This window comes from Hyalella azteca, unplaced genomic scaffold (assembly GCF_000764305.2).
Source record: "Hyalella azteca isolate HAZT.00-mixed unplaced genomic scaffold, Hazt_2.0.2 contig6845, whole genome shotgun sequence".
NCBI lineage: Eukaryota > Metazoa > Arthropoda > Malacostraca > Amphipoda > Hyalellidae > Hyalella > Hyalella azteca.
In genome coordinates, this window is record NW_025936987.1 from 14,378 (window position 1) to 37,270 (window position 22,893).

At 38.1% G+C, this 22,893-nt stretch overlaps 1 protein-coding gene across 1 annotated transcript; it reads left to right on the top strand.

Moving 5' to 3' along the window:
- The first annotated feature begins 5,615 nt into the window (after window positions 1-5,615).
- LOC108677760 (A disintegrin and metalloproteinase with thrombospondin motifs 14) lies at window positions 5,616-22,663 on the top strand. The gene is made up of 18 exons (XM_018166031.2): window positions 5,616-6,249; window positions 12,364-13,696; window positions 13,814-13,915; window positions 14,844-15,010; window positions 15,354-15,446; window positions 15,742-15,877; window positions 16,699-16,804; window positions 17,479-17,631; window positions 18,148-18,261; window positions 18,437-18,569; window positions 18,832-19,064; window positions 19,307-19,485; window positions 19,873-19,997; window positions 20,502-20,537; window positions 20,695-20,816; window positions 21,082-21,201; window positions 21,405-21,495; window positions 21,836-22,663. Exons 1-18 carry the CDS (start codon window positions 6,199-6,201, stop codon window positions 22,442-22,444), a joined length of 3,903 nt encoding a protein of 1,300 aa, XP_018021520.2. The 5' UTR covers window positions 5,616-6,198; the 3' UTR covers window positions 22,445-22,663.
- The last annotated feature ends 230 nt before the right edge of the window (window positions 22,664-22,893 follow it).

A 22,893-nucleotide genomic window follows, 5' to 3' on the forward strand; every position in this document is an offset into this window, starting at 1 on the left:
AAGGCTAATGTTTAAGCCTAGTTGTCGTGTGCTGTCATTACCTGATATTTTATTTATTGTAAATAAAATTTATTGCATGATATATATACCTTCAACCAAAAGTTATTTGACCAAAACAATTAAAAGTTAAGAGAATGAATCTAGTGCCTCAATGGGAATCAAGCTTATATTATTTTTATTTATATAAGATCCAAGCTTAGAAAGATAAAGAATAGTTATGAACTCTAGTTAATCTTGGGCATTTGACAACTAAATAAACTCGTTTTCAATTATATCGATGCATTTTTCACTTTTTCTCTCTTTTCTGTGCGTCTAAAATTCACGATCTACGCTCAGGTGAGTAATGAATGTGAAGTCCAAGTACTTAATTGAGGGAGGCTGCTAAAATGTTCTCACGTTTCGATGAATGACGGCCAAGATTAGGTTACTAAGAGCGCTGTCGCTTCACGACCGATAAAGAAGAAATTGTGCCGAGTATGAAGGCGTCATCACGATTTTCATCACAAAGCATTGCCCTGCCCGAATTATTTCACGTGGGATGTGAAGGTATGATCACGATTTCCATCACAATGCATAGTAAAATGACCAAGTTATTTCATGTGGGATGTGAAGGCATCCTTACGATTTTCATCGTAATACGCTGTACCCTTGCCGAATTTTTTCAAGTAGGATGCGTATGTTAGATGGGAATTCTAGCGCATGATTCAAGTCTTGAGACCATGCGATGGAATTACATATATCAATAGTTTCATCATAATAATTGTGATTTTGCATTACTATAATTTCGCTGTAACTATTATATGTTCAGCTAAAGTAAGGTGACGGACGTAAGTAACGTAATTAACGTACCCTACTAATGCAGTGCAATTATACGAAGTTTTAAGCGAAAAAGCCGAGGTTGTTTGCAATAAATAAGTTTAACAAGACGCGTGTAGTATGTCAGTATCACCCGCTCGTCTAAGCTTGCCTTCAAGTGGAGTCCTTTGAAGCATCAAGGCTTATAACAGCTGTAATAATAGACCTTGTTCACTTCATTCTTACGCGTGCCCACTTGCTTCGTTTCTTCAAGAAAATTATTGGCGTTGAAGACAAAATTTTATTCTCAGCTCAATACGAAGCGCGGCCACGCAATGATCAACATTGTCCATTGAATTAAAATATCAACGGTTGCTATTCACTAATCCTGAACAGATATAGTTAGCTTCAAAGTAATATTGAGTCTGAGTAGGCCACCTCTGGTGCTATTGAGCGTTCAGCCGAGTTTGTTCCGAACTGGTTTTCAAGGATGAACGTACCTTAATTGTAGCCGATTAAATTTAAATGATGTTGAATAGTACAGCGTGTTTGTATATGGCTTATAAGCCGTTTTGATAGCTTAAGCATCTATTATTGTAGAGAAATTTTAATCACTTAATTTAAAATTATTTTCAGTTAGACGGATTTGTCGGTAGAATGTTAATTCAATTCGCACTTTTCTCGGTTACATTGCAGGCTCGAGATCTCCGCAGAAGACGGTGTAACTAATTATGACTGTTGGCAATTTATAAGTCAAACCTAAATGTAGGAAAAATTTACGATTACTCAACTGATCATTAAGCTACATGCTCTGACTTTCTCGCTGTATTACGCGTTGAGGTTTTGCATGCATCGACAAATAATAATGACTTGCGAGTGCCTATTTAACAGCGATTACTTCCAATTTATTTTGGATTTTTGCATGAGGACGATCCGTTAAAGTTAGTTGATGTTCAGTGTTTCTTGTGAGGTAGCTTGATCGTTTCGTCTAGCCTGTAATTATCGAGACACTCTCGCAAGGCCAGATATGTGCTAAATTAGGGTGCCTTTGCTTTAGAAATCATCGGAGTAGCAGCAGAATGTCAAACAAGTCTCGCCTTCCCATCTATGGGATTAATCAACCTGCACGTCTGATCAAAGTGTTCTTCAAGGACCTGACTGTTGTCGTAGTGTTCCTCAATCGGTCGATGACTTGTAATTATTGAATCATGTTCTTAAGTGCTTGTAAAATCTCAAACTCGTTTGTTGAAACAGGCGCACATAATTCTTTCTTAGATAAGTGTACTTTTGATACATCAGCACTTTTCTCGATCACTTGTAAATGTTCTTCTGCAAATAGAAGATTCCAGCCGCTTCAAGTACAAAATGATATTGTATAATCTATCAATGTTTATAAACATTAGATCATTCTTGAATATCATGAGATCATTAGATCATGTTAAACTATCACTGCATTGTGTACTAACTATTCAGACTTCAATGTTATTAGTTGCCTGGAGCCGAAACTATCTATACCTTTTGATGTAACCAGTCGTCTGTCTGCATAGATAATTTCTAGCAGTTAAATCCATGGGGGGTTCTAATCTCTGCCCATGAAATTAAATGTTTGCTATTTTTTAGGTTTAAACATTCCTCAGACCCAAGTGTCTGCACTGCAATCATTGCGTGAGGCTCATCCGCTGCTATGGTCGAGTAACTGCAATGCAAATTAAATGGCCGATCAGTTTAATTATCCAAGCCTTAAATATATTGTGCACCCGCTCAAGTGCTCAGATCAGATCGCCTTGTTTGGGTTTTTATCGGTGCGAACTGCGTCTTTTTTTACCTAAGCTTACAGCTCATGATTAGCTTCAGTCAGTCAAACGATTTGGCATCGATGTAAAAAATGCAGTCTGGCTTCGATTTCATGCAATTGTTACCTTATTATATGATAATGAAGTTTGATTTGCCTACGTCGGACCTGTTTTGTGTGCGCACTATTGTTTAAAACGATAACTGGCTCGTTGATTCTAAACTAACAAACATACAGGATTACAAACTTTTCCTGCAAGATGCAATTTGTTATTATTTTATTATTATTATTAGTATTGATATTAATATTGTTATTATTATTACTGATATTATTATTATCGTTATTATTAGTAGTATTTATTATTATTACCCTTTAAGGAATGTTAATTATTACAAAATTCTTCCGCGTATAATTTTGCTCCTCGCAACGTTATGAACTAATTAATAATTAATTACCAATGCTCGAAAAGGCGTGAGCATCCAAGCTGAATTTATACACGCAGCATCAAGTTTCGCCCGTAATTTTACGGCGTCGTTATCAAGCTTTGTCCAGATCTACGGTTAGGATCGCAGCATGACGCGTGCATGCCGAGACGTTGCACATGCATTCTTCCTTCTCGCAACGTCCAAGAATTATTTCATTTTGAGTGAGTGTGATCAGGCGCATGTGAAAAACTAACTTTCCATATTTATTTCATTATTATTTGTTCAATATCCCTGCTAATCTACGGAATTTATCATTTATATTTTCTTCCAGCAACGTCCAAGAATTTTTTCATTCTGTGTGTCTGTGATCAGGCGCAAGTGAAAAACAAACCTTCCATGTTTCTTTATTTGTTTAATATTCTTGCTAACCTATGGGATTTATAATTTTTATTTTATGACTATGAGAATAGCTGCACTTTGCATGAAGCATCTCGTAATCTCGCGCACCATCTGCTGCACGTTTCAAAATGATGACTATGATTGAACCTGAAAAATTCCTCCTGCATAACCATAACTTTTTGAACTGCAATATTCCCTTAGATATCCTCCTCAGAAATATTAGGTTTTTGTTTTAATAGACTTTAAAATATCGCAATAAGGTGGTATGTAGGAAAATTTGCTATCAAACCTGAGCTCGATCTACTTCTCGTTTCAGCAATTTATTACGTAGGCTTGGATACTAATTGATATCAATTATCTCCGATGATTCAATGCTATTCCTACCATACTTTTTGTCTCATATTTTTGGTCGAGGCTGTACATGACTTTATTTCACGCACATCGCCTTATTTCACGCACATCACTTTGATTCACACACATCACTCTATTTCAAACTCATCACTTTATTTCACGCACATAACTTCAAGTCACGCACATCACTTCATTTCACGCACATAACTTTCTTTCACGCACATCATTTTATTTTGCACTCATCACTATATTTCACGCACATCACTTCATTTCACGGTCATCACTTTACTTTACAATCATCGCTATATTTCACGCACATAAATTCATTTCACGCACATCACTTTATTTCACGCCTTTCACTTTATATACACTCATCTCTTTATTTTGCACCCATCACTATATTTTACACTCGATCATCACTTTATTTCACGCACATCGCTTTATTTTACTAATTTCTTTATTTTGCACTCTTCACTATATTTTACACTCATCATTTTACTTTACACTCATCACTTTATTTCACGCACATCACTTTATTTCATGCACATCACTTTATATTACACTCGTTTCTTTATTTTAAACTCATCTCTTTATTTTACACTCATCTCTTTATTTAACACTTATCTCTTTATTTTAAACTCATCTCTTTGTTTTACACTTATCTCTTTATTTTAAACTCATCTCTTTATTTTACACTTATCTCTTTATTTTACACTCATCTCTTTTTATTACACTCATCTCTTTATGCTGAATTTCTTTACTGTTTCAAGTTTAATTGCTGTAATTATTCGCAGGTATCTCACTTATGACTCTCCCTGCAGAGTCAGTGATAAATCGCTAACTTTTTGCTCAGAAGATTCTGCTGAGTCATGGACTTGTCCTGTGGATCATAAGTCGCCGCTAATGATCCAGTTTAGTTCATTACAATAAAAAAATGAAGGTGTTAGAATTGCGGTATTTTAATTGGAAGTTATTGCAAAGTGGGAAGTGAAAATGAAACGCCACTTTAGTTCGATGTTCTATCACTCCATTTTATGTAAAATTGGTACCAATTACTGTACGAGTACATTTCCTAAAGTTTGTAATAATGAGGTACCAAATCAATGAAATGTGCCGTACTTTATTTGCCTTAAATAATTTTTTGTGTAAACAAAAATAAATTGATCAGCTCAAGAAATCATGGAACTTGTTTTTCCAACCAACCACCATGAAGTTAGCTTGATAAAAATAGAGACAAAACAACTATTCTTCCCACGCGCAGATGCTTGCTTTTCAGTATTGATAATGGCTAACTATCTTTGACATAAGAAAGAAATAACAGAGATTATGACACAGGCGTTTCTTCTTTGATCCCACGGGCTTCGTCTCTACTGCCACTTCGCACGACATGCTTGACGATCGAGACATTTTTCTGGTGCGCAAATGATAACCTCGACGCCTTCTATTGGGCTTATCTTGCCGTTCGATGGCTCTATTGAACGCTCAAGTGATGTCATGAACCAATTCAAGCTCCAAGCCTCGAGACGTCTCAACTTCATGGACGTTTTTTTGCAAGCTTTTTGAGATAAGTGCAACATCAGTTAAGGAAGTCCAGAGATCAACATGTTAGGCTTTTAGCGCAGTGATGTACGCTTGCCCAGCCGTCAAGAAATGCGATGATCTCAACGTGTACTTATTTTTGTGGTCTGATTTGGAACTCTTGACGAAACGAGGCTGAATAGATCTGGATGGTGCACGGGTTTAATTTTTTTGCTAACTTTTGGCTCATAAGAGGAAATTAGCGTCTATGTAGCGCATAAATTTTCGAAATTTTTGAGATTTTGGCAAAATATTCAAAGCTTTGTTCTTTTTTCAGTGTACTTTTCTAGTTTGAAGACAGATCAAGGTTTATTACTATTGGTTTAAAGCGAACGCAATGAGCCAGACTCAAACAAAAACTTTTATGGGGATATATTTACGACTTAAGCTGCGCATCTTCTCCTGATGGTTATTAATTCACTGTTTTATTTTTTCCTTGGTGCAATTAAGTAACAAAATCCTTGCCAGTTTTCTTGGAAAATTACTATGAACTTCTTGACAACATAATACTATCGGAAAGCCGTTCCCTGCATAAAACTTGTTTCATAGAGAATGCATCGGCAACAAACTATTATTGATGAGAGACAAACAACGTGCCCAAGTGGTTTCAGTTTTTGTTTGCACTTGATTTACCATGTTTGACAACATAGCCACGAATCTCCAAGTCATTGTGTACAGGTAGACTTGTCAAGTGTTTCGAGTGTCCAATTCACCTCAAGGACATTCTTCGACACCAAACATCGCTACAGCTATCTAAGTTATAGCCACCAATTTAGCCATCGACCCAGTTCTGCTCAGTAACTCATTTCAACCCATCAAACTGCCTCACCTGCTGCTGCTGCTGAAGTTGTTGCTGCGATGCTGATACTCCTCTGCCTCGTCTTACTTGGGGCATCGGCTTCGGCTTCCGTAAGTATTCCGTAATTATTTTTCTCCAGACGTATAGCTTAATCTTTACTCAATCTATAAATTAACATATTTAACTTTTTTACGTAGCCTAGAGCCCGCATACTTCTTTTCAGCTTAGGTCATAAAGCTCAGGCTATACCCAGGCTTATCAGTAGCTCCTACTCTTTGTTTTCATCCGTTTAAATCCAACACATGAATTTTCTTCTTGGGCCTAATGAATAATGTGTCTCACTTTTCTAAAATATTTACGCGAATGTAATAAATAATTAAAGAACAATTATCTATTAGTACCATGCTCTTCAAACTAATTTATGTTAGTGAAATGCTCTCAAGTTCCAAAAGTTGCCTTGAGCTCACACACCTATAAGCGCCCTCAACGTGTTTGTTGAGCTCCCAAAAGTGGCCAGACTGGCCAGTTGGACCTAAGAGCACCGGAAGCCGTAAAGCACTTATCTGCAAGTGCCATGAGAAAGGGGCCCTTTTCGTGCAGTCATATTAAACGCAAATTGTCTGTAATATGTTTTGTTTATGCAGGTTTGCATCAGATAGATATTTTGTAAAGTGAGTTCGTTGTCAGTAAAATTATGGTTAAATCATAGAATAACATTTAGATACGTAGTTGCAGCAGTGATGCTTAACAGGAATACTTATGCAAAAGCAGTAACTATTTTATTTCAGACCTTCCAGTTCAGCAATCTGGATTTCATGAGCTAAATGATGAGTTTATCCACACATAACTCATTTCGTATTTCATCCTACATACAGTATATAGTCTCACTCACACACGCACACATATTCCTAAATCCTTGATTGCACGATCCTTCTCATATGCAGGTGTACTTCCCTCCAGGTTTTCCATTCAGAACTATTATATGCCTCGGGTTTTTCTGTTCATACCTTCCTGCAGCTTCATCTTCATAACTTCGGCAGCCTTAAAAATTCGGGCTGAAGTTTTTATAGCTATGTGAGATGTTTATCATGCTGGAAAAGTGCCATAAGGTTTGTCCGGTTAACCAATTGTATAGCTTTACTACTTGGATAGTACAATGGAATCTACGATCTACGTAGAGCCACGACTAGGTATTGTATTCGAACATTCGCTTATTTTTTAAGTTGTGTGTCTTCTAAGTAACTTTCACGCCAGGAGTTGCAATTCAACACGAAATTAAGGTAAGCAGTTATCTAAAATAAATATTTTCAACACTATTCATCCGGATTCCGGTCTCAGTTATTTATCATTAAAAGATAAACGCTCCGGAATATTCCATCATCCAAATTCCATACCGTGTATGCATATCCATATACTATGCGAGAAAACTCGCTTGTCCTTGGAACATGAAATTACGACCGAGGTCAAGAGGTATTTTTGTGATAGGACTTGCGTGCCTTCCTATGCAAAGTTTATGGTGGGTAAATTTTTATGCTTTTTGTTCTTAGGACACAAACGCCTGTAGGCATCGCTTGGCAATGTTTTCTTCTCGCATGCCGTGATTTGTGCCGAGAAGTAATTATATGTGTCTGCGGAGCCCACAATTGTGCGCGTTGGTAATTCCTTTGATTGCTGTTGCTAATTTGCATTCAAGCGGCAGCGAAAATGCAAACTAAAAACAAATTTTTGGAGAGTGACCTTGGGCGAAGAATAATGCTTGCGATTTTCTGTTTCCCATCAGTAGATTTGATGTAAACTGTTGGCATGGAATTTTTAGCCAAAATCAAGCGCGAATTTACGAGCATAAAGGTAATTCGATTCCTTCAATTTTTTTCTTGACTGAGCCAAATCACAGAGTTTGAATTGTAATCGAGACCATGTAGACCTTTGCTCTCAGCTACGTTTCAATACATTTGTGTCGGCCGCAGCTTGTGCGCATTCGATCCGCCCTCTCTCCTGTCCTGTGACTTGTTAATTCTCCTTAAGGAATGTTTGCTGCTCTGAATGGAGACATATTTTGCACTGGATATCTTACCGCTGGATCACTCCTTTCGGCCGTACATATGTATACTGTAGTGATGTAAACGAGGGAGCAGCCTTTGCAGTGCACAAGTTTACCATTCTGCACGGTTTACAATTCTATTGTCGCCCGATCTTTACGGCTACAGGTCAGCCCGCCTATAGTGTTACAATTTATATTCTTGCACGGGTTTCTTATGAATTATACTAATAAGAGAACAGATGGGATTGAATTTCCGTGTTACCTACCGCATAGCGTTTGCCACATTTGTTGATGCGCCACCCATGATTCCCATTCCTTTGTTCGACCGTCTCGCCTGTATGCGCCCGACCGCTCGCCCTGAGCTCAGGTGTTTACCACTATTTATGGTTGCTGTAATTCTGCAATAGATGAGGCCTCGATCTCGCCTTCCCTGGCCCAAGCTACGTCGTCAATCTAGCACCATTTCATGTACATTCTATTACACAAGGTTGGGGGGCAGGTCAGTACCAAACTCTGGGTTATTTTCTTCATTTCTCGCAGAAAAATGTTGTCATATTTAGCCTTTCGTATTTATGTATATGCCTACTCTCTCTTGTTTCATTGTTTGTTTCGCATACTGATACTACAAAAAAATTTATTCTGAATAAGATAATATACGAGAAAGACTGCTGAACTCTTTTTTTTATTTCATGGTAAATTCGAACGGTGATTGGGAAAAACACTGAATTTGTATTTCGTGTGTGGTCTGTTTTAGGTCATGGTCAAGTGTAACCCGAGTGCAATCTTCATATGTTACATTTTGTGACGATTATTGCCGTCTCTAATGATTTTGACGACCAGAATATCCCGTTTGATGGAGCTTACTTGCATGATAATAGAATTATTATTATCAATAATAAATAATAATATAATATTATTATTTGGTCATTGGTATGCACGATCATTGAACGAATATTGCCGTCATGTTAAATTTAAGTGTTCGCTAGAGTTTATTATACTCGTTTGGCTTTCGCACAACAACTGGGTACTAGCGTGCGAGTGAATGATTAAATGTGGTCATTCTTACAATTACGGGCGCGTAATATCATCAAGGTCATAATTTGCATACTCCTTGAGCTAAACCCATATCAAAATTATGTTAAGAGAAGAATGCACAATTCCTTGTCAAAGTAACGTCGATCCGCTGGGTATTAAGAAGACCGAAGCTATGTGTATGTAATCGAATAACAGGGTATTTTAATTTCATTGTGGTGTTAGCTTGAATTTTTAAGATGTGGTAGAGTAGGACGAATTTTTTAATCGACCGTCGAGAATAGCAAATATTTTTCTTAGTATAATGAAATAACACAAAGTAGATAAACTAGTGTTGATTAACTAAGAGCGATAAGTGACAAGCGTTTGTTTGAATTGCAAGTCACATTTAAAATACACTGAGACAATCATCTTCAGCTTTGCTAAACTCGAATGTAAGTACAATAAAGCATAAAAGATTTTTACAATTTATAATTTTTGTTTCTGCTGGTACGTTCAAGAAAAATTTGTTAACATTTTTGTGGGCACACGATTTCGCTTGGTATGATAATTGTCCTTGTATGTTGCCAGACGTATGGCCAGACGTGACGCCTCATGCGTTGTTGCGTGAAGTGAGCTAGGACAAACGAGCAATATCAAGTTTCGTCTATGTTGGCAAAGTTTTTTTTTTTGTCGCGCTAATTTCAGTGCATTTCAAAACTCTTACTGTGGTCTTTTTGTGCAATCATTTTTTCATTGGTGCAAACCAAGTGGCAATTAAATTTCATATTTATCTCCAGAGAGTTAGAATTTTTTGCAGTATTACTGCCGATTTATTCCAAAGCATGTATGACCTAAAATGCAAAAAGCGTTCAACCTAAATGCATTAATTTGATTAGCCATTATTCTTGTAATAAAAACATAACATCAATCGCTGGCTCCCTCAATATGTTGTTCTATTTCTTGAACAAGTTTGAAGCCTTACATGATTAATTAAATGCCATACGTCAGTTCAACTCTTGACGGCAAAGTTATAGTGACACTTTCTCGTCGCATACTTCTACTGCTTTACTGAGTATGCGTCATGTGCTGCGGGTCATCAACACGACAGCGACACGACACGTCGCTGCTGCCACCGCCTGTTTTGGTCCCCAAGTGCATATTTTATTATTTAATACTCGTGTTCTCTTAATTTCTAACTGAGGAACATGTCACATGCTTGGCTGAACGCTCTTATGCAAGGGACGTCGTGTCCAACGCATGTTTGTTTTCTTCTATAACCTCCTCATCAGTGAGTTAACGAATGCGTGCAGTAATCAACTCACTCGTAGTCCGTATTTGTTATCAGTGCTTCGGCACTCAAATAGACTTTTTTCCCTGTACAGTGTACAAGTTAGGCTCTTCTGTAATGTGCATGTTAGATCTGGTTAAGGGACTCTTCGTATTAACATGACTTTTTAGGGTTGTCGATTGATTTAAAGCAAACCAAAATATCTATCACACTACAAATGGAAAGAATTAATATTCAAATAACTTTTTGGAAGAAAGTTAAACAAATTTTTGCACTGAAACCTGAGACAATTATGATCAGCCTTTATTATAAAATAGCGAGACTTGAATTTAATTGTATGTGAATCAGTCTAAAACGACGTCTTCCAAATAAAATATGTTTTTTAGAGCCGAAAAATGTGTATATAACAACTTTCTTTTTTTTAGCACAAAAAGAATGCATACTTAGTTTCTACTTGTTCGAATCGATATTTAATTACATTTCTGCGATGTCATTACTCTTGCAAATAGATTACCGACGATAATTCCTTACTTCGGTTCATAACTCCGTAATGGTGAGGGCGATCTTCAATGTTTATGACACTGCAGATTAGATTATATCATGTAAATTAGATTATATTCTAATTGATCTTTATCTGATTTCCGCGATTTCTCAGAGCTTCTTTGTCTCTTTACATCTCTCTCGCGTATTTAATATTTTACGATAATGATCAGAGAAATTCAATACAAATCCACTTTTCCTTTACTTAAAAATGCAAATTGCATTTATCATCAACATCAGATTGAATACATGAATTAGAAATTGGTAAAATAGTTGCATTTGTGTGTAGAAAGCTATAGGTATAGAAGAATGAGCAGTATTAATGTATAAGAACCTAAATATTTTAAACGACAAATTTTGCTCAAAAATGTCATCAAACGCATGCCTCACTCAGATAGAAATGGTCTTTTCCATTTACCATCGTTGATCGCCTATTGGTTTATCATTCGGAACAAACTCAAAGCGATTAAAATATTACACCAAGTATGTTTACTTGGATATTTCTGCGAATATTTTGTTAAATTACTGAAAGAAAATATCCTGACAGTGTTTTGTTTTGTTTCGGAACTCATTTGAAATGTAAAATTAAATTCTATAAAAAGAATGAGTAATATTTTTATTTTTTAAGACATATACCGTATAGTAGTAGTATAGACCCGATCAGTTATTTTTGTGGAGAGAAATTAAAACCAAACGAGACAGTTTGGGTCAAAGGCCTTATGTTGGAATCTCAAGCTGTACGTGGTTAGTCTTCGTCATGGACTGCCCTGGGTTATATCTGTAATGGTATTCACTGGTGCTGATCCATATATTGCTTGCACAACATGGCACTCACGTACAAAAACGGTGCAGCATTTGGCACGGGTGGGGCTTGTCACGTCAAACTGTCAACTGCTCGCATTGCCTTATACTTCACACCTCCAGCAATCACTCGCCCTATATAATCAACTATATTAACGTTATTACCGGTCCAATTTTGTTAACATGCCCACAAACTAATAAACTTCAGCAACAGCGAGTTTCAACGATCAGAGCACCCATCGATCGGGTAGTAATATATTCAGTCGTTTCATGTAAATGTGAATATGATTGGGATATTTATATTGATTAGAGCTCCGTTAGGTTGTCCATTCCTATTCCGAGGGAACTCGTGCACTACATGTCAGAAACGTACAAACACGATGCGTCAAAATTCCACGTTTGGCGCTCTTTATAATGATGTGGTTTTCATTTTCAATACGGATCATGAACTCTCCTATAGGTTAGACTACTTAGCGTGTAACTGTAGTATCGAGCTTCTGTTTAGTGCAACTCTTAACCAAACGTTGTTTTTATTTTTAGATTTCTTCGGAATTTGTGGATCCTGACACGCCGCATACGATCGTTTATCCTGTACGTGTTGATAAACTTGGAAGGCAACTGGACAAATCAAGCTCAGCTCATCGAACCTTGAATGCACGAAGGAAGCGTGAGACTTTAATCGAGTCTTATGACTATGAAGAACTAGACCGTGATGAGATCGATGACCATTTTTCTTCCGAACTACCCTCAGAGAATATTTCTTCCGACACAGAAGACACCGAAGAGGGAAAAGAAATATTTGTAAAGATTGATAATGATGGAGATGAACTGTTGCTCCAATTGCGACCTAATAGCAATCTTCGACTGCAGGGCACCGTGGTGGAGTGGGTGCTGCCGAGTGGTGCAACTATACTCAAAACAGCTCCAGAGAATTGCTTTTTAGTTGGCACAACTGTTGGAAAAGAACGAAGCCTTGTTGCCGTGAGCAGCTGTTCAGGCTTCACTGGACTTATCCAATCTGGTCAAAACAGCTACTTCATCGAACCCTTATACTCCCGTCATAAGCACCCAAAATATCAGCCACAAACTAATTCGCATTCATCAGGAAATCGAAGACAACCTATGCATCCACAGTCTCGGTTTAATGCGTCAGATCCTTTTGATGAGATGAGCAACGACGATGATCATGGAAGAATCCAGGAACAAAGCGGCGATATAAGCACGATTACACTGCCTGAGCCTCATGTCATGTACAATGTAAATAGTGTTCTGAAACACCTGAATATTTCTTTACAGGAAGATCAAAAATTCGGTTGGGATCCATTGAAAAAAGGAGGCCGTCGACGTCACAAGAGATCTCCGCGTTCGTCGCGGGCCACCCTCAGTGGTGCAATTAAACCAAAAAAGGAGAAAGGCTTTGTACGTAAGGCCACAGCCGCTGCCCATAAAGGTAAAGCTTCCGAGAAGAAAACAGATCGTAATAAGAGACGTAAAAAGAGGAACCGCCGGCATAACAAAAGAACCCGTGAAATGCGACAACGATGCCGTGAACTAAAAGCTGGTATTTTTCCCGACGAAAAAAATGGAAACATGACAGTCGCCGACTTATTCATAAAAAATGGCACCGACAACGAAGACGAAGACACAGATATGATTGAACTTGAATTAAATACGGAAAACCTTGAAGTTTGGTGTGCGTTAGAAGAGGAGAGAAGAGCTAAGAAACGACAGCAAAAAGAGGAAAGGAAAATTGCCAGAGAAATCAAACTGAAAGAAAGGGAGATGAAAAAGCAAGCGAGAGAAGAACGAAAGCGACTGAGGCAAGAACGGAAGACCAGAAAGAAAGAGCAGCAAGCTCTTCCATTTGAACAGGGTGGGTGCTTGACTGCTTGCTCTGTGTTTCAACTGAATTTTTGTATTGTGTTCCATTCAACTTAATGTACTGTGTTATGGCCACATTTACTTATAAAAATTTTCCGTAAATTTTCAGACCTGTTCTCAGGATCAGCGTTGGGTCCCTGGTCGTCTCTGAATGGCTCTGAGTGGCATGGCGGGTACTCTCCTGACCTGCCCTGGGAGGTCGCTCTGCCAGGTTCATAATCAATCCTTAATTTCATTCTGTAATATATTTCGATAAAAACTGTAATATTTTATTTCTATTTAATAATTCTTTATGTACGTTATAGTTAACAAAATTTAGATAATACGATTGCGTACAGCGTGAATTAACTGATAATAATTCAGAAATATATGGAATGCTACAAAAATTTCCCGTATTTTGAATAAGTCTGAATTTTAAAATATCTTTCACTTGCTCCAGCAAAACACACGGTCCGTTGATTTATATTTTCCATTCCGGCCCATGCCACGAAAAATCTGTTAAAAAAATAATAGAAAAGGGCTCTTATTCGTGGATTTTATCAGAATTTCCGCTCCCCAGTTTGATCACGCCGCCTCCTCGATCACTTTTTATGATCTACCTGACTGGCAGGTAATCCGAGAGCGCATTATTTTTTTGGCTTGCTGGCCGCTTGGATTCCACGGGTATAAATGGCGGATTTGCTTTTTGTCCGTATTTTCTACATTTATTACATTTTCTGGCAATAATTTGTATGGAAAATATATAGCTTTAACGCCTCGATGCGAAAATTTTTGCTAGAATTATATGATTTTCGTGTTTAAGAATTAATTTAAAGGAAATATCCATTGTGAAAGTAATTATGTTTTCTGCTGGGTGCTTGATTAATATCATATTGGTACGCAATTGCATCTCTTACTTTAAAAATCATCAGTTTCTTATTGAATTTTTTTTTCTGCTTGATGTCTTGCATGAAGATCGCGAAACATCACTTAACGTAAAAGTCTACAAATTTTCGTGACTCAAACTTCTCGCCAAAAATTCAGGGGAGAAATTAATATTTCTATACAGACCAGGCAAACGCTAATATTTTTCAAAAGTTAAGAATTTTATCTGTATGCAACTTACAATGTTCATAATAATTTTGATTATAAAATTTCAGGACACTCGCCCAGTGTCGTGGAGGAAGACTTGCGCTCGTTAGACACATCACCGGCGCTATTGTCCCCCAAGCGCTGGCTCGAGATCACCGTCGCCGTGGACAGCTCCATCATAGACTTCCACGGCGAAGACCGCACCGAACAATACGTCTTCACGCTCTTCAACATCGTGAGTTGAATAAGTTGAGCCTGTCATTACCTCTCAGGCAATTATTCACAGTGCAGAAAGCATTTTATATTGAAGTTCTGTGAAAAAAGGCTAATTTCTTGGGGATGATTTTTGCGTTAATCAAACAATGAAGATCGTGTGTTCGAGGGAAATGATGGTGGACATAGAGGTGTTGTAATCGATGAGCGCTTTTCCCGAAATGATTATTCAACCATTCGTTCTTAGTTTATTTTCAGGAAGATAACGAAGTTAAATTAATAGTTGTTGGTTATTAGTTTAATTGGAATTGACGGAGAAATATTCAATTTGAAATTAGCTCATGATCGACATTTTTGCTATTCAGGTTAGCGCCATCTACCAAGACCCTTCGTTAGGAGCCAAGCTTGAGCTGGTGTTACTCAGGCTCATCTGCTACACAGATCCAAAGCAGTCTCAGGTTTGTGTCTTCTAGATTTGCTAGCAAATATCTTAGTAATATTTCTCTCATAAGATATGAAAGAATCATATGAACAGTATAAAACTGCGATTATTGAATTTTTATATAATTAAAGTTGTATGGTCGTTATAATCGACAACTGGCTTTAGAGTTTGTTGATATGGGTTGCAAGAAGCGTTATTTGTCAAACTGTTATACATAGTTTTAGTAAGTGATCAAAATATAATTATATAATACGACTAGCAAAATACATTCATTTTAGACTGACTAATCGTGTGTGTTGCCCGCGGTTCAGGTACGGGCAGGCGAAGCGAAGTCATCGCTAGAGGCCGTAAACCGTTGGGCCTCGCGCCTGCACCACGCGTCGCAGCCGCCGCTGCGCCACGACCTCGCTGTGTGGCTCACAAGACTGCCGCTCGGTGGACCTTCTGGTAACTTTATGTTTAATTTATGCTCAAAAATTTGTTGTCAGTTGAGTTTTAAATTTTTAAATAGGAAAAATCAAGTGTGAAACCCAGTAATTCGGTCCGGGATGATTTGTATTTTAATATTTGTATCATTGTATGTATAATTTGGAGAATTGTCATGAAATTACGATATGTTAAGACGGGATATTGAAGGTTTCCGAATCACCACAGTCATAATTTGAAATTATCTTATTTACTTACATACCAAGCATTCGTAATTCGCATAGTACCCATAGTAATTCACAAAGTACCCATCTTCAATTTTGCTTATATTGTAATATAATTTGAATGATGCTAGAGCATAATAAATAAAATATAGTTAAGTTATGAGTAACTCGCTACTATTCATGTTTAATCCCATCAATTACTCATGTTTAATCATTTTATTTGATTCAGGTGATCAAATAATAATGTGCGCAACTTAAAAAATAAATCAATTGTTCACCTGGGAACCCACTATTTAGATTTTATAGGTTTAAATTCTATTGATTAATAACGAATATTGAAAGCTCAGCCGTCTTCAGCTCTTTGGGGGCGTTTTTGTTATTTATAATCAATTACTTTACTAAAAATCTACAATTTATGTTTGTTTACTTGAAGTAATTTGCTGCTTGAACAGAACTCGCGGAATAATTTATCTTCATGATGCCAGCTGAAAACTGCGAAGGCTATCCACTACAGATCTTTGCAGAAGTTGATAAAATAAATATAAATAACTTAGATGTATTTCTGTATGTCTTTAACTCTTGATAAGAGATTAAGAATCCATTTTTTAATCGTTACAGGATACGCTCCTGTAGGAGGCGTGTGTCATCCTTCCAGGAGCTGCACCCTCAACAGGGATGAAGGACTCACGTCAGCCTTCATCATTGCCCATGAGATGGGACACGTGTGAGCTGACGTGACTGAGTATCGTGGACACGTGACTGAGTATCCAAAGCTGAAATTTTTCATGTGTCTCAATACCTTAAAATGTTTTAAGTATGATTGATAATAATGGAAAGTTGACACGTGTCTTCCCGTAAAATATTATTAGAACTTTTGGCTCGATTGTGCTAGAACTCAAAATACTGGTAGGCATGCGAAAGACTTCAGCTTGTTTTATTATATTTGTAGAAAATAGTGTGTTGTTTGTTTGCTTGTGAGTGTGTGTAGGTGTGCTTGAAGCTTGGAAATAAAAAATATAGAGGAATTGTTTGCGGGCGTGTACACAATACTTATCGTTTCAGGATATTACCCAAGAATACACTTTTTTTGCTCCTACAAATCTTGCCCATTGCATGCTGCTATTACTTCAACTTAGTTCATCTATAGACCACTTACTATGAAGGAATTTTAGTAAAACCACCGTAATAGTGGAATTTTAGTAAATCCACCATAATGGTGGAAATTTTGTAAATTTGAATTTTTGAAAATTCTCCCTAGACCCTAATGGTGAATTTTTTTACAAATCTACCATAATGGTGGAATTTTTGTAAATCCACCACAATGGTGGAATTCTTGTAAATCCACCATAAAGTTCTAAGTTATGGAAAAATATGTTGATTTGTGTTCGTTTACTCAAGCCTCGGTCTGAGTCACGACGGCGACTCGAGCAGCAGCAACGCGTGCGTGTCTGAGGGCGTCATGGGCTCCGTGATGGCGCCCCTCGTGGCTGCCACCTTCACCAACTTCCACTGGTCCCGCTGCTCCAGGACTGAGTACCTCGACCTCGTCAAGTCAGCCATTTTATATATTTAAATTTACCATGTATGCGAATAATGTATTTGTTTCGGTGTATTTTTATTGCAATCACTTCGATTTCTAAGCAGCTATAGATGTTTGTTTAAATAATACCTCGTTCTTGCCCGACTCTTCTTAAAAAGTTATCGTGCATTACAGGGATAACTTTGAACTTGAAGAAAACTTCACTACTTACCCCACTTTATCAGAAGTTATATGTCGCGATTATAGTTTAGACGTCTAGTGGCGCTTTTGTGAGTTTAAGTCGGAGTTTGAACTTAAATTTATTGCAATTATTTGCACTTTACTCGAGTTCATAAGCCTCAAAGTTGACCTGGTACTGCAAAGCCGTTGTCCTTTTAACTACGATACACCATTTACAGCTTCTGGATTTTTAGCCGTATTGGAATCTTATTTAATGAATCTTTTTTACTACTAAAGAATCCCTTAAAATATCATCAGTAAATTTGTGTAACATTGGTAAATTTTTATTCGTTATCAATATCGCCCAGTTCTTGGGAATGTCTGAAGACGCCCCCGTCGTGGGTGAACGCGACGACGGTGAGCTCCGTGATCTCCTATCACTATTCCCTGGATGACCAATGCCGTATGGAGTTCGGCGAAGGGTGAGTCTCTAAGATAAATCAGATATATCTTCGATGAGTTTTTATGAAGGTCTACTCCAGTGATCATTTGACATTTCCTCCAATTTCTCCTTGATAAATCCAAATATTGGCATTTTCTTTGGTCAGGATTCAGGTCCAGACTATCTAGTTTTCATGTGACGCATGGGTCTTCCAGGTACGAACTCTGTCGCAGCTATGGCCTGTCAGATTCGTGCACTCATCTTTGGTGTGCCAACTCTTCAACGCCTCACTTCTGTAAGACTAAGAAGGGACCGCCGCTGGAGGGCACTGTATGCGGTGAAGGCAAAGTGAGGGAACTCGGCATTTGAATTTCGTAAACGTCGAAACCTTGATGCTTGAAATTCACATACATTATTTTATTTCTATTTTTCTAGCTCATTCGATAGTAACATGAAACTGTGCAAAACTCAGAATTCCCGTTAACAAGAACTGGACAAAAAAATTCTCATCATTATTGTATGAAAATACACGAAAGAGAAATTTATGAATGTTAACCACAAAAAATATTTCGGATGAAGTTGACTCCTGGCGATAATTTCCTGGTTTCAGTGGTGTCGTTTCGGCGTGTGCTCATCTCGTAGCACGAACATTGATGCTCGAGATTCTGCTTTAGGAGTTTCTAGCTCCATAACAGGCGGCGAGGTCCCCGACAGTTCAGCGTCCACACCCGTCCGGCACAACCCCCAGCATGGGGGGTGGAGCCCCTGGAGTGACTGGGGCCCGTGTTCTGTTACTTGTGGACCCGGGGTGTCCTTTAGAAGCCGCACTTGTGATAGACCAACGTTAGTATTGTCCTGGACACGAGAAGTATCGATACGAAACTGTGATGAGTATTCTAGTACTCAATATACGTCAGTCAAGTGGCTGTACCCGCGATTACTAGAGTGATCAAAGCTGTTCTCTCTTTACCTGTTGATTTCATTGCGTGTGGTTGAAAATTATCAAATTATTTAATAATGTAATGTTTATATTTAGGTCTTGTACGAAATTTTTAATACGAAATTTGATTTTGCAAACTTTATAGCCCTCAGTGGGGTGGTAGGAGCTGTCGTGGTAAGAAGGAGGAATGGAAAGTGTGCGGTTCACGTGCCTGCTCCGACCTCAGCGACGTCAGAGCCGACCACTGCTCTCAGCTCTCAAACTTGGTAGAACTTGATCAGCGGATGTCTCTGCTGCACTGGCTGCCATACGAGCCTAAAAGCAGTGAGTCCTGTTGCCAAACACACACGTCAGAACATTCAGCGTGTCGTACCGCGGTACAAATTTGTGGGTTGAAATTTACGATTATTCGAATTTGTCATGTTGTTCTGACTCAATTATTTCCAGGCTATGAGAGAACTAAATAATCGAGTTGGTAATGGCCGTAACCATCTAAGTTTTATTTTTGTATCAATGAACAATATTATATTTGACAAATAAATTTAAAAGTAAGTAAAAGAAGATTAGTTGATTATTAAAAAGAAAGAACGATTCCTTAGTACCAACCGGGTTGTTTGCAAAATACGTAAGCCCATGTAGCTACTATAAAATAATAATAGTTGCGTACGATTAAAATACTATGTAATTTACGCATCACCTCGATGCGTTCAGAGCGTCTGAAGTGCCGCGTGTCGTGCTACAGTCGCGCAACCAACGAAATGTACCTCGGCCACGAGAGCCTCAGGGACGGTGCGCCTTGTTCCTATGACTCTCCTCGCCATCATATTTGTGTTCAGGTTAGCCCTCAAGTTGAGTAACTAATATCATTATTTTTAGTTTGTTCTTATTATGATTATAGTCTTATTATTGTCCTGTTTAATATTCAACCCCTATTCAGTGCATTAAACGCAGAGTTATTGCTTTAAATTTGAGGTGAGTCAAATATTCCTCATGCATCAGTTCAAAGTTGTCCAAATACTGCAGGACTGTGAGAATTTTAGTCGTTATTGAATTCTAGTGCCTAAAATAAACAATTATAGTCTGTCAGTTAATAATAGAAATCAAACCGTGAATCTAAACTTGTTTTTGCTGCGTAGGTTTGTAAAAACTTGAGTAGTTAAAAGCATTTTATGTGCTAAATATGAAATGTTAAACTAACTGGATGATCTGCAATGTTAAGAATCGGCGACAGGCCTACGGCCTAATTATCGCTGAAACTGCTACATATTAATATTAACTAATATTAACTGCTACATTATTTGACAGTAAGGAAAATTTTGAATATGAACGTGTTGTTCCAGGGTAAATGTGTGGAATTGGGCTGCGACTTGCANAACGTGCATAGAACGATGTTAACGTTAAAATCACTGTATAAATGCACTCATCGGTTCTGATATTATTTCTGATCGAACAAATCAATTCCTGCCTTTTTTTAGAAGGACCGTTACTGTTCAAAAGTTGATGTTAATGATTTATTGGCCCTTTGTTTTCCAGATCCACGGAGGAGACGTGCAAATGCCGGTCCACGTGACGTCATCGTACTACAGCCCTGACCCCCCAAACAACTACCGCTGGGTGGCGGGACCTTTAAGCGCTTGTTCAACCACCTGTGGAGGGTAAATTATTCCCTCTTCAGAGAAGGGCTGAACCAAAGTTCTGCATCAATCTTAATTTTATTCCTTCAATTGGATCTAAAAATTGCTAGAATATGGAGCTGTGTCTGAAACGAAACACGTACTAGAAATTAACTAACAAAATATTTAACTTTGTAAACAATTCAGATGAAGGTTTCAAGTTTTTCCCTGTCTCTGTTATAAAAAGAGGTATTATATGTATTTGTATAGCCAAGAAACAAAACTAATTTCCGCCTGTGATGAGCAGAGGTGTGCAACGGCCGACGTTGGAGTGTGTGAATGCTGCCACGGGAGCCCTGGCGTCACATGACCGCTGTGAGCATCTGCCTGCTCCTCTCGTGCAGGCCTTACCTTGCAACATATTCAGGTGAACGCTTCCTTAAAATATAAGTAGCATCTATGACAGATTATTCAAACTCGGGTTGAAAGGTTAAATTACGGAGGAATAATGTTATTCTCCGGATTTCAATATTTGTTATGAACTATAATCCTGAATCCGATTCTCATAAAAACCAAATAATATACATACTGTAAGACGTACAGTATATATGATTTCATTGTAATAAGTAGCATGTATTGGAATGGAATTATTGCAACTATTTTATTTCATTTTTGGCATCAGCGCTACTCCGCGAACTGGAACTTCGACGGGTGGTCCAAGGTACGCGCTACAGCAAATGCTTGACAAGGATTTGGTCAACGGCACAATTACCGTAATAAGTCTCTTTTTAGCGCATTTTGTAATTTATGGAAAAATGCCTATTGTGCTCGTCATGTCCATCCGTCTGTCCGTGACTTCACGTTTTCGTCGATTTTGAGAAAATGCGCTCTCTGTCACCCACTGCAGTGAGTACTGGGTGTGAGTATAAAAATACAGTGAGTATTTTATTTATTTATGGCTCTGAAGTATTTCATGGCATATAAAAATAAATTGACCAGATTTACTGTTCGGATAATTGCCTGTTGGACTCACTGAAGTATGATTTTTCTTGCATTTCCAGTGTGAAGGTATCTGTGGATCAGAAGGTATACAAGAGGCGCTGTGGCGATGCTCGCGGGATACGCACGAGTCAGAGAATGAAATCGACGTAGCCGAGACTCAACCGAAGTCCTTAAGCATCGACGACCGCATAAATTGCGGGCCTTACCCACCCAAAGAAACTTCGGCATGCATAGTGCAATGTGAGAACTCCACTTCAGAATGCGAGGATAGTGAAATTATGGACGTGCAAGAAGGCGACGAAACTCTGCTTCTCAGTTTGTCAAGTAATACTTTGGATCACAGAGAGAGTGGGCGCCTCAAATTTTCCCGTTGCAATACCGAAAAGTTTGACGGTGATTTGGAAGCTGGTAAGCCTAACGCAGAAAATGGTTTTGAATCTACAGCAAAAGATCCGTGGTCGCGCAATTCATTTTTGGTTCGTCGCAAACAATTTCCGTTTGATTCGAAAAATTCTACGAGGTACTCGCATCCTGCAGTTAATGATTTCCCGTCACTTACATGTAAAAAAGATGTGTCCCCTTTATGCGATTTACCTTCATTAAGAAAATACTGTATGCTAAGAGGGTATAAAAAATTGTGTTGTGCGACCTGTGCCGAGGTAAATTGATTTGAAATAGACGGTTAAAGTTTTTAGGAATTTTAGCGCAACTAAGAAATGTCATCCAACTCTTGTGGGGAAAACATCATTTCGCCCTTAAATGTTTCACCAGGTGCTTAAATTGTATAATTATCATTGTCTTAATTGTTGTGTATCTTGTTGGCTCTGAACCAACAATTAGATAGAAGACTTAAATTATGTTTAAAATATTCATAACGAAGTAAACAAGAACACCCAGTATTTTTCTCCCAAAAATTGCATCAGCGAGGGGAGCTCCAATTGAAATTAAGCCGTAGTCTTCATGGAACTAGAAATTTCACCAAGAGATTCACTGCTCCTCTAGACTGCCATGACTTAAGAGTTTCCTCAGTGGACCGTGAGAGGCCCCGAGCGGCACAAAGCCGTTGGATCAAACGAACGTCTCGGCTTCATCGTCTACTCCCGATATCGCCACCTCT